Genomic DNA, 13,054 nt, shown 5'->3' on the forward strand with positions numbered 1-13,054 from the left:
GTCTTTTTTTTTTTAAGTGTAGCCATTCTGAAAGTGGTCTAGTGATATTTAATTTATTTTAATTTTAATTTTTCTAATGAACAGCTTTAAAAAAAGAATAAGACTGGGGCCCCTGGGTGGCTCGGTTGGTGGAGTGTCCGACTCTTGATCTCAGTTCTTGATCTCCGGGTGTGGAGCCTACTTTAAAAAAAAAAGAAAAAGAAAAGAAAAGAAAAATCTGACATTCCAATGTATTTTAAGGTAGCATTTTTGTTTGCCATTTTGTTATTATCTATATACCATGTCTTTTTTCTATCTCTCCCCTTTTCTTTTGTGTCAAACACATATTTTATAGTGTCCTATTTTAATTTCCTTGCCATTTCTTTTTTTTATATTTTTTGAGTTATTCTTCTAGTGGTTGCTCTGAGGATTACAATTAATATTTTAACTTATAACAATCCAGTTTGGGCTAATATAAATTTAATGTCAATAGTATATAAAATATTTGCTCTTAAATATCTTCTTTCCCTCCTCATTCTTTGTGCTATTATATCATATAAATTACATCCTTACACATTATACGCCCATCAACACAGATTTAAAATTATTGCAAGTGGCGCCTGGGTGTCTCAGTAGGTTAAGCATCCAACTCTTGATTTCAGCCCAGGTCACGATCTCATGGTTAGCGAGACTGAGCTCTGCATCGGGCTCTGGGCTGATGGCACGGAGTCTGCTTGGGATTTTCTCTCTCCTTCTCTCTCTGCTCCTCCCCTGCTTGTGTTCGCTCTGTCTCTCAAAAATAAGTAAACATTTTTAAAAAAGTAAAATTATTTCTTTCTGTGGTTATCATTTACATCATATAGGAGAAAAAGAGGAATTACAAATAAAAATACATTTATTCAGAGGCGACTGGGTGGCTCAGTCGGTTGGGCATCTGACTTCGGCTCAGGTTATGATCTCACGGTTCGTGGGTTTGAGCTCCTCATAGGGCTCTGTGCTGACAGCTCAGAGCCTGGAACCTGCTTCAGATTCTGTGTTTTCCTCTCTCTCTGTCCCTCCTCTGCCTGCATTTTGTCTGTCTGTTTCTCTTGAAAATAAAAATAAACATTAAAAAGTAATTTAAAAAATACATTTATACTATCTTTTATATTTACTGCTTTGGTTACCTTTATTGGTGCTCTTTCATTCTTCCTGTAAATTTGAGTTACTGTCTGATGTCCTTTCATTTCAGCCTAAGCTCTGTCTTTAGTATTTCTTGTAGGACAGATGTGCTCACGACATAGTCTTTCAGTTTTTGTTTATTTGAGAATGTCTTAACCTCTCTATTTTTGAAGGTTAGTTATTCTGGATATAGAATTCCTAGTTCAGTTTTTCTTCAAGTACTTTGAATATGTCATCCTACTGCCCCTGTCTTCCATGGTTTCTAATAAGAAATCACCTGTTAATCTTAAGGTCAGCTTTCCTTCCCGCTTTGTTTGTCCTTGTTTTTTGTTGTGATGGTGGGGTGCTGCTTGTTTGTTTAGTGGTTTTCCTGGGCTAAATCAGTAAAGTCTGTGTTCTTTGTCATGTGTGGACACTGAAGTCTGCTCAATTAACTTAGTGGTTAGCTAATGATTGCACAGAAATTTCTTTAGACATCATGCATGATTACGTCACCCAGCCTTTGCTGAGAGCCTCTATTTGCTTGTTGGGACATGCCTTTAAGACTCAGGCAGGCAGGTTACAACTTTACCTTAACTGTCATTTCCTGCTTATACAGAGCCTCGAGGTCAGCCAGAGGTGAGAACTCCGTACATGTGCATAGCCTTGGCATGTTCGCAGCCCTGTATATGCAGATGGCTTGTAGATTCCCAGAAATAAGTTGGAGTTTTAGGAAGTCCATTATGGACGTGTCATTCCCTAGCCTTTCCTTTTAAATTTTTTGGTAATCTTGTTTACCCCAACTATTATCACTGCCCCAGGCAGCTGCAATGTTAGATCATTGTGAACAACTCCAAGGAACAGGCTATGTGCATTAGGTGAACTTTGAGTTAGGCCAAATAAAGATAGCTTTGCAGGTGCATTTTTCAAGGAATTGTCAGTTTTCTGAAAGTGGGCTTTGGGAGAGCTCCAAACTTGTTCTGCTCCTTCCACTGGCTTTTAGATTGCTGGTTTTCACTGAGATTATGAGACTATTGGTTTTTGAAGCAACTATAAAGCTTGCTGTACTTACTGAGATTCAGTCATGTTTCTTGAATTAAAGCTCCTGTGTTTAATTTCCAGAGTTTTGAAAAAATCGATTTTTGACAATTTTGCCAGTGTTCCTCTTCTTTTATGGAGAAGTAGATTTTCAGAAGTCCCTACTTTGATATTGCCACTGATGTCCTGAAATCTCAATTTAAAAATGGGCAGAAAATGCAAACATACACTTCAGAAAAGAGGATATTCAGTTTGAATCCTTAAGTTTTTATTTTTTTAATACCTACCCTGCTATGTGCTGGCAAGGTGAATTTCATGAGCAGTGAATAATAGTCACATTAATGCTTAACATAGTTCTCATTGACTCATGCCCTATGACTTTTGCATCTATAATTCCTCCAAAAACACTTGTACTCAAAGATTGACATTTTTAGTGTTGAGTTGTGTGACAAATCTGAAGCAGTTTGTAATGCTGATCACATTATCACATTCTCTTTCTTAATATTCTGTTGACTCCCCTTAACACTGTTTCAAGCTTTTACCTGTGTATACTCTTCCTAGTTGACTTAGCATGCCTTTGGATTCATCCACCCCTGGGAAGCAATGACTCCTGGATATTTGCCTCTAACCCTGTTTGAACTTCATTTAACTTCAGGTCTTATATTCAATTGCCTTCAGGACTTTTACTTTTTTTTTTTTTTTCAACTTTTATTTATTTTTGGGACAGAGAGAGACAGAGCATGAGCAGGGGAGGGGCAGAGAGAGAGGGAGACACAGAATCGGAAACAGGCTCCAGGCTCTGAGCCATCAGCCCAGAGCCTGATGCGGGGCTCGAACTCACAGACCATGAGATCGTGACCTGGCTGAAGTCGGACGCTTAACCGACTGCGCCACCCAGGTGCCCCAGGACTTTTACTTTGACTCATAGTACCTCAAATTCCAACACATTCAAAACTGTAACTCAGTTTTTTTTTTGTTTGTTTATTTATTTATTTTGACAGAGCGAGTAGGGGAGGGGCAGAGATAGAGAGGGAGAGAGAGAGAGAATCCCAAGCAGTCTCTGCACTGTCAACACAGAGCCCAGTGTGGGGCTCAACCTCATGAACTATAAGATCATGACCTGAGCTGAAACCAAGAGTCAGATGCTTAACCGACTAAGCCACCCAGGTGCCCCTGTTATTCAGTTTTTAATATTCAGCTCTAGGCTGCCCTGTCTAGATTAAGCTCCTCTCTATCATCTATACATGTTACAATATGGAAAATAGCATAGTGCTATTATCATTGATTCTTCTAGGACACAATAGATGCTCAGTATCATATTATTGAATTTATGACTGAATCCTAGATTGAGAGGTACTTCAGACAGTGCAGAATACATTGCTGCCCGTTAAAGTTTCTACCATGTATTTATGTACTTATGACGACTGTCAGTCTCTTGTAGATGAACTTGAGGCTTGGAAAATACAGTACATTGTTCAAGTTCACAGTCACGTTGTTGGTGACAGGTTTAATCTCATGACATTACATAATATGCTGCTGCTGTGTATATATTTGTATATTTACATTTTTGATGATTCTTAAAGGTATAAGATGGTATTTCACTCTGAAAAACAGAGCTTAGATTTCTTTAAAGTGCTTTCAACGTCATGTCTAATTTGCTTTATTGATTTTATAAAGAGGAAGAGATTAGTTTTGTTGGTTTTAGCTCCCGAGATGACAGAAGCAGGGGAGAAAAAAAAGAGCTACCTTACTCTAGGAGGAAATAACTGGACAGGAAGAAATGACAATAGAGAAAACAATGCCAAAGGCTGCCATTTTAAGCCGCCAGAGTAATTCCTCAGGTTTGTGCAGTGTCAAGGGCATTTCTCTGTACTGGCACCGGCTTCTTTAGAGCAAGCTATTCAAGCCCTTTCTAGCTCTAGGCATAAGACTTAAGTGAAGTTTTATCTTTATTTCAAAGAAAAAAACCTAAAATGTGCTCACCTGAAAACACTCACTTCTCGACTGTAGTCATTCTTCAGAGTTCTGATATATTCTGTGGCTTGTGTCACAAAGTAAAGTAGATTTCATCTCTTGTTCCCCCTGGCTCCCTCCCAGATCACTTTCTGTCCATAACCCAGCTCTAAGTGGTATTCTGGCTGAGGTTTGTAGGAGGCAGACCCATTTGTCTCTAAAATAAATGGACAATATGTGACTCTTTGGAGATAAACAGAACTTTTTTTGTTTGTTTGTTTGCAAGTACCAGGGCCAAATTAGGTGACTCTAAACTAATTATCAATCTTTGTTCTGAATTGAGGGTCTAAATAAGATGGTTAGGGCAAGATGAGTATATAAAAGGAAGTAAATAAGACAGGAAAACAAAGCATGAGTGAAATCTTTTCCCACTTCTGTTTTTTTCCCAATCCTCTGTTATTAGAACTGATTCAATAGAGGGCATCAGCTAGAACCAATATATCAAAATGCACCGAGTTGTTCAAGGAGATTACAAGAGAATTCGATCTTTCTTATTTTCTTAAAGGCAGGCGGAATTAGAGTTTGATATTTAGAAATTTCATAGTTGTGAGCCTCCCGATGTTTTTAAAGAAAAAAATATTTTCTGTGGAGTTTTGATGCCTATTTTTCATCCATAACATTTTATTTTAAAGGTAGTTCTTAATTTTCAATGTTGAGAAGAACATCAAGGATAATATAGCTTCAAACAGAAGCGTACATTTTGATTTTAACTATAAATTTGAGTCTTTGTCTCATTAAATCTTTGGCATAAATGCCAAAGCAAAGTGACTACTTTGAATATTTTTAAAAAAAATTCTTTTATAGGAGTGAAAAGTAAAATACCTATTCGGAATCAAAATTTAGCTCCTGAGTGACTTTCTCTGGCAAAACAGCTTATAAATCATTGGGATGAATGAGCAAAGTATTTTTGGAGTTACAAAAATCTGCAGAAAAGGCAGAAAAGAAAAGGCACAACTTGAAGTCACTATTTAAAATTTTTTAAATTAATTAATTTATTTAGAGATCGAGCAGGGGGAGGGGCAGAGAGAGAGAGAGAATTCCAAGAGGCCCTGCACTTTCAGCTTGGAGCCCAATGCAGGGCATGAACTCACCAACTGTGAAATCATGACCTGAGCTGAAACCAAGAGCCGGTCGCTTAACCAACTGAGCCACCCAGGTGCTCCTCAACTCACTACTTTTAAGTTGTGACCAAAAATTATGAAGCTTTGAGAGTGAAACATCCTAACTATCTATCATAAAATAAAATAGTATATAACATAGACTATATAACATGTAATAAAACATAATCTAATACATATACATTCATGATTAATAATGTATGATAAAACCAATATATTACTCTGATATTTATGATCATTCATGGGTCATCAGTTTTGCCTTAAGAGGGAAGGACATCATTTTGTCCCTTAAGAGGGAAGGGCTTTGTTAATGTCTGCAGATTGAAGGGGAATGACAGATTGAAGGTGCTCAGTAAATATTGAATAACGAGTAACAAACTCATATATGATGTTTAGTTCTTTTTGACCATTAACTAAATTTTGTTTAGTTTGACTTTCTGGAGATAAATTAAGTATCAGAAAAGTTTTGAATTCATGGATTTGTTGCCTGAGGCTGAGACGGAAGTGAAGGTGTCTGCAGCTCTAAAACTCTGCAGAAGGGTTCAAAGTAGAAAGGATTTGTGAGAGCTTTTGGGAAGGCTGGAAAACTCTGCTCACCTGTATTCAATTTTAACAGGGGTCTTTTTCAGACCTCATCTTTGAACTGCTTGTTTCCTCCCTCAATACATTAAAAAAGGTTTTCTTTGGTACTGCTCATTTCAACTTTGCTAGGGGTCTAATGTCGTCAAAATCAATTTTGTTAAAATTCCCAATGGTTATGGAACCTCAGTGTGTTCTGACTGCGTTGAAATATTCCCACTGGAACCATCTGCATATTTGTACAATGTGTAGCCTTTTCAAATTGGCTTCTCTCACTTAGTAATATGGTTTGTCTTTGCTTGTCATTATTCTCATTGGCTCATAAAGACATTCCAAGCTGTTCCTAGTGGGAATTAAGTAAATAGAAGATGTTTGTCCCCTATGAAATAAAACAAGAAATAGGACATACCAAACAAATATTACATCGGGAACAGTTCGATTAGGTTTTTATAATTGTTAACAAGGCTTAAGTCTTTTCCAAATACTTTTGTCCATTGTTTTATCTATTCCTTTGTTGCATTTCAATTGTTTCTGAAAAATATTTTAAATGAGAAGCTGAAATACATGACAAGGACAATACACATACCTCCTAATCTCTTACAATTGACTTTTTTCTTAGCTCAGTTGTTAATGCGCATATCTTATTACACTACTCAGAATAACAGGGAGTAAAGTGAAGTATGTCTGCTCTACCGCTTGTTTAGAGCTATCAATTATTCATGTTTCTCTTCCTGTGTGCATCAAATGGTATTGCGGCACAGGTCTCTGCTCTAGCCAGCATGCAATTCTTCCCTCCCTTGAGATGACCATGTACTCCGCAGCTAATTTTGCTTGGATTATGGTGTAGTGTTATCTATAGTAAGGAAGAAGTTCAGTCTTCTGTTGTAGGAACTTCATGTGATTGCCACTCATAAGATGCATAATGGTGCTGTTCAGGGATCATAAATTTATTTTGCAGTGATTATCACAACTGCCAGTACAGAAGCCCCTAGGAATGTTTTATATGCCATTATAATAGCATACAAGGTTGAAATAATGGCCTACCATGGCAGCGATTTTTATTACTGTGTCTTACTTAAAGACCAAAAGCAGGACTGGATGCTCACAGCTAAAACAAAATACAGGTTTGGCTTGACTATGTAGTTAACTCTGGGAACTACCTCCTCCAATTTTTTTCTTGGAATAAGCTAAACCTTTGTAAATATACATGTTTCTTCATGTTCGCATGTTACTTGAATTCACAAATCTCCATTTTGAAATATTGTTGTGTATATGTCACATCACTAAATATTCTTTACATATCAATAAGATATGTGAGACTCTTTTGGGTACTGTATTTGTACAAAGTCATAAAATAGAGAAAATATTGTCATGAAGAATGCATTCTGTTCCTATATGATAGGTTGCCTGGGTTCTCTCATGTTTAGTGGCAAACTCCTTGCCACACTAACTACTACTAGTAATGTAAATTATTGATTCTGTATTGTCAGGCATTGTTCTAATTGCTTCATGTGGATTTCCTCCTTCTATCCTGTGACTGTATAGTGAAGTAGTACAATTATCCTCATTTTATAGATGAGAAAGCTGAGGCACATACAGATTAAATAATGTATTTAGGAAATTCAGAGTCATGGCTTAATTGGGATCCAAATACAGTTCTGGATCTGGAACCCAAGCCCTTAGCCATTACATATGTTATACTATCTTTCAATTACACAATTACACTATTCTATTCAATGAAAAAGATGCATACAGTCACTGTGTAACTAAATGTTGGCATATTTTCATTTCTTGTCTAAAATTTTTTCTTCTGCACAAACTCTGTTGCGGATTTCAATGAATTTCTTTGGAACTCTATATTCTTTATCCCCATATTTCTTATCCTGGAAGACTTTGTATGGAGGACATTCCATTTAAAAAAAAAAAGCTATCAGCTTCAACTTATTTAGGGATGCACTAAACTTGTTTTCCTAAAGGTTATTCTCACATAAACAGAAAATACATGTACACATGACTCTGTCTTGTTAATGATTTTTATTTTTACATTCTATTACAATGTGTAAGTCTTGGGTATAACTGCAATATAATGTATGACAAAATCAAACATTTTGAGCATTCACAGATGTATGAAATTGTGAAAGAATTCTATGTAAACAGCATTATTATACTCATGGCTATTCATTTATTTTTATGAAGCAATTCTTGATTATTTTCCTCAAGAATATTACATCATAACCACAGATGTTTTAAAAAAATGTCTCTATACATAGGTCCTAAACCCAGGCCACTTCCTTGGCCCCTTCTAATTTAGCTGGCCCTCTTTTCATTACTTACAGTGACATTTCTCCAAAATTGCTATTTAAAACTGCTATATTTACATGTGCATTTTATCTTAAATCTTTTTAATAAAGCTATCAAAAATCTATAAAATCATGCCGAACATTTTAGGTTGAGGTTTTCAACAATCAGCATCTAGAAACAGCCCACAAGTCACTTATATCTTTTGCAAAAGATATGACAGTCAAAAAGGCAAAATGAGATTCTCCCATTGTAATTTCTCCAAATTGTACGTATGAATTTGTGTTCAAATCTTTATTTCCATTTGTGTTTGCTTTCATTTAGTTCTAATTTAAATTTTAGAGTGTAACTACCATTCTATATCATTAGGTAAAGTGAATTTAGTGATTATGTGATTTAAATATTAGTATGACAGTGCCTTCTGGACGTTGGTATCTCATTATCAGTACCAAACAGTACCTTACATGAAAAGCAAAGTCTAATTTTACTTTAAGCTTACACAGTACTAAATAAGCTCTTAATCCCAAATATTGTTTTTAATTGATAAAAAGTCACAACTAGACATTCCTGGGAAAACGTATATATACAAAACCTAACTATGTTATATTAAAAAAAATTATTGTTCAGCATGAAATTGGTTCAGCATGAAATAGGAGAAAAGAGGAAATTTGTAAATTGTTTTTGAAATGCTAAGAAGAAACTGTTGAGGAACCAGTTGCCAATATTTTTTACTTTACATAAAAATAAGGCAATGTAAAAACATTAATAGTAAATCACACAAAAACCTATCTACCATATATCTTTTCATAATATATAAATATGCAAAATGCAGTTATATTTATATGGGCTTAAAATAATGAAGGTAGACTGAATTTAAATCTAAGATGATATTAATTTCTTAATTTAATGTATTAAAAACCTTACAAATGTAACAGATTTTGTATGGTTCCCTAATTGTCAAAACCTATTTTCAACAGGCTTAACAGATATGCAGTGCAATGCTCTACATAGTCCAGGAAAACACTGCATGGTATCTTTCACATTAAATAAAAAAGAGGCTCAAATAACCTAAGATGAATGATTGAATGTAGGTGTAGAATCTTTGGCCCTAGATTTAATTTCATATGTACCTTAGGACAAATGTCTAGAAGTGATTATCTCCCTCATGGATGTTGTAAAATACATCACAATTTTAAAAGATTCAAGATACAAAGTTCTATGGAAATGTCTCTGTTTTTGTCTGTTTTTCTTAGTCTCTCCTCCTTTCTATCATTCTCTACCCATACTCTTCATCTCTATAGGCATGTTTAAATCTCCTTTATTTTTAATTAGCCAGAGCAACAAAAAATATGTTGTATTTATTATAGAAATATAATTTATGTCCCTTTTTAATTTAGAAAAGCAAATGAATGATATGTACATTTGCTTTGAAAACTCCTACAAAATCTTCTAAATAAAATTACTTCCTACTTAGGTAACTCGATTTTTGCCTATGCATAAGTAACTTGATAGAAGAAATATTTCGTATTCCTAAAATAAACTCATGAAAAAATGCATCATGGTCATTTCTTTTTAAGCCACTACCAACAAGGACTTTTTAAAGCTAGGCTTAAAATCCCTGGTAGGAGGACAACAGCTAAAGCAAAATGAATATGTGCTTGGTAAACTATAAGCTCAGGGTACTTTATTGATTGATGTAAAATATACCTCATGGTCATAGAATTTTAAGGTGAAGGTGACATTGTCCTCATTTTATAGGTGAAAGAAAAAGGTCCAAAAGGATTAATAGCACAAATTAGGAAAGTAGGTTAGTGGTAAGAAAGCAAGTTGGCAAGAATCCCCACTGAATGATCTTTCACGCATACTAAACACAAGTCTGTGTTGAAAGTATGTAAGCCAATTTGACAATACATTTCATAAAAAAAAAAAAAAAAGAAATCCTGCCATATATTATGACTTGGAAGTCTGCCATACACACATTAGGATGGAAAACAGGTGATGCAGTAAATACTTGGCCCAAGTCATTATCTTCTCAGACATGTACCACAGTATCAAATAGGTTTCTGTACATCAGGAATCACTTCACGGAAGGAAAGTATCAACGTTGCTTTGTGCGAAAGAATTACTTGACAATACTGCATGAGAAAAAGCAGAAAATTGTGACCAAACAGATGAAGAGTTGGGTCATCACTGGTGTTTTTAGGCAGCACAGTCCGGTGTTAGTTTGTATAAATAATAGAGAATAACGTTTTCTTCACTTCCCCCTTTTCTTCAGTATCTTCACTTTTTTCTTCTTTTGAGGAATGCGATATGTACTTCAAATAATTTTTCATGTTGTATGGTTATTGTATGAACAAAGAAGGATATTTTAAAAGGTGGGCTATGAAGCACAATACTCTACAGGTAAGTCTTATCCTGGTTGGTCTATGAGTCAAGATGAATGAAAAGTATTCCTTGAAATGAATTGCCTACATATATTTATAATCTCATGGCATTGTATAGGCACATGAAAATTGGTTCTGTTGCGATATAGAATAAATTTAAGCACCTCAAAATATAGAATGACTTCTGTACATGAAGAAGAGTCTTGCTCCCTAATATAACAAGATATATTAACTAAATATTTGTTATTAATGTCCATTCCTTGTATCAGGGTATTTCATTGCAAAGCCAAGGTAAAATACTTTTATAGATATCCAAATGATAGATGCATGTGTGTGGTTGTATTTGCATGGGAAACACGAATATTTACCATTCTGTGAAAAGATGACAAGGCAGATGTGAACATTTTCCACATGGTCTTCTGATTTATTAAAAGCAAATAAAATTAAATCACCTTTGTTTGCTGTAGTCAATAACCCCTATAGAATATTCTTACAATTCTTACAGAATCATCTACCAGTGCAAACACAGCCATCTGCTAATGCTGCCCACCTATTTTAGGGAATCTGAGCTAGTCACGGCAATGACTTTGAGACTATTTTGATGAAAAGTTTTGGCATAGACGTCCTTAAAAGAGTCTTATTAACACAAATTTATCACCTTCACAGGCTGTAAACAATATATCAAAAACGAAGCTCTATTTTTTGCTTTCTTTGCCATCTTTCCCTTTGTCTTCTTTTTCTGTTTTGTCTTTTTCATATTTCTCTTTGTCTGGCTTTGTTACACTATCATATGAAGGTGGAGAGACAGTGGATGGGGTTGCATCTGTTTTTTCTGGACTTGAGTTCTCATTAACGTTATCAAAAACCTTATCTTCTTTATTGGGCAAATCATCATCTCGGTTTCCATCTTTTATGTATATACTTGATATATTTTTGACATTTTGCCGTAAGCGGTAACGTCTGTAAGCACGCTGAATGACAGTAGCAGACACATCCTCTTGTTTTCGTTTTAGTGTAGTTGTTATGGGTTCATAGGACACTTTGGAAGGATTTGCTGACATGAACCTTTCTTCCATCTGTGAACGTAGAGAGTCCATCTCTCCGCTTTCACCCAGAACACGCTTTGTAAAAGCAAATAAGATGTCAAGACAATGGATCCGGTCCCCACTGACCATGGGCAGGTCCATGGCAATGAGCTGAACTTTGTTTGGTTTTGCTATAAGGAGAGGAGGATCTAGGGCAGCTGCAAAATCAGAGAGTTTGCTATACTCTATAAACTGGGTGGCATCAGGATCAAACTTCTCCCAAACCTCATAGAACATCTCAAAGTCATCCTCACTCAGGGGCTCAGTACTTTCCTCAGTAGCGACACTGAAGTTCTCCAGGATGACAGCGATGTACATGTTCACCACAACTAGAAATGATATGATGATGTAACTGACGAAATAGAATATCCCAACAGATGGGCTACCACAGTCTCCTTCAACTGAACTTCCAGGATGAACTTTTTTGGGGTCACAATCAGGGGGTGCACTGTTGAGAATAGGCGCTAGCAATCCATCCCAGCCAGCAGAGGTGGTGATTTGGAACAGGCAGATCATGCTGTTGCCAAAGGTCTCAAAGTTGAACATGTCATTAATTCCAGCCTCCTTTTTAACATACGCAAAGTTGGACATTCCAAAGATGGCGTAGATGAACATGACCAGGAAGAGCAGGAGGCCGATGTTAAACAAGGCGGGAAGGGACATCATCAGAGCAAAGAGCAGCGTGCGGATCCCCTTTGCCCCTTTGATCAGACGCAAGATTCGACCAATCCTGGCGAGACGGATCACTCGGAACAGGGTAGGGGACACGAAGTATTTTTCTATCAGCTCAGCCAGAAACATACCTGGTGAGGAGGGAGGGGATAGAAATAGTTAAATTTCCATGCTACAGAAAATCATGACTTTAAGTATTTTTATCTGCCATCTTATCTCTTACGATTTCAGAACTGTCCTTTTATATTGAAAGCAATTTCATAACAATCAAAAGATTGATCAATCCCAAAGGAAAATGAAATTATCATTGTGACATTTTCTCTCCTTTTACTAAGTTTGTGGACATTTTTTTCCTCCAAAATAATTTTAATTATAAGGGTAATACGTACTCATGTAGAAAGTTCAAGCAGTACAGTAAAATGCTAAAAAGGAAATATAAATCACCTGAAATATCACCAATTATAATCACTGTTACTATTTTGCTGAGTATCACTTTTGACATTTTTCTATGCAAGCTCACACACACATTGTCACAGGAATATAATTATGTTATATAAGCATCTTTCATAATTATAGTCACTTCATCATATGTCATGGAAATATTTCCATACAAATGACAACAAAGTAATTTCTTATAGTTTTACAATGTTCTTTCCAAATAAACACATATTGAAAAAATTTATGTTGTTTTCGCTGAGATGAATATCCAAGTAGGTATATTTTTTCTAGTTACGTGAGCATCATTTGA

The 13,054-nt window shown here is 35.7% G+C and overlaps 1 protein-coding gene and 1 long non-coding RNA gene across 2 annotated transcripts in view; one reads left to right on the forward strand and one right to left on the reverse strand.

Annotated features, from left to right (window-relative positions):
- LOC122481410 overlaps positions 1-13,054 on the forward strand; it is a 57,203-nt gene that overhangs the window by 37,237 nt on the left and 6,912 nt on the right. Inside the window, exon 2 of the long non-coding RNA XR_006296847.1 lies at positions 12,195-12,391. This is a non-coding gene — a long non-coding RNA (uncharacterized LOC122481410). The remainder of the gene's footprint in view (positions 1-12,194; positions 12,392-13,054) is intronic.
- The window catches only part of SCN9A (sodium voltage-gated channel alpha subunit 9), a 168,141-nt gene continuing 162,973 nt past the window's right edge, over positions 7,887-13,054 (reverse strand). Inside the window, exon 27 of the mRNA XM_043576946.1 lies at positions 7,887-12,437. Coding sequence (XP_043432881.1) covers positions 11,245-12,437 — 1,193 coding nt within the window. The 3' untranslated portion in view covers positions 7,887-11,244. The remainder of the gene's footprint in view (positions 12,438-13,054) is intronic.

The sequence above is a fragment of the Prionailurus bengalensis genome, chromosome C1, assembly GCF_016509475.1.
Source record: "Prionailurus bengalensis isolate Pbe53 chromosome C1, Fcat_Pben_1.1_paternal_pri, whole genome shotgun sequence".
In the NCBI taxonomy this organism is placed as follows: domain Eukaryota; kingdom Metazoa; phylum Chordata; class Mammalia; order Carnivora; family Felidae; genus Prionailurus; species Prionailurus bengalensis.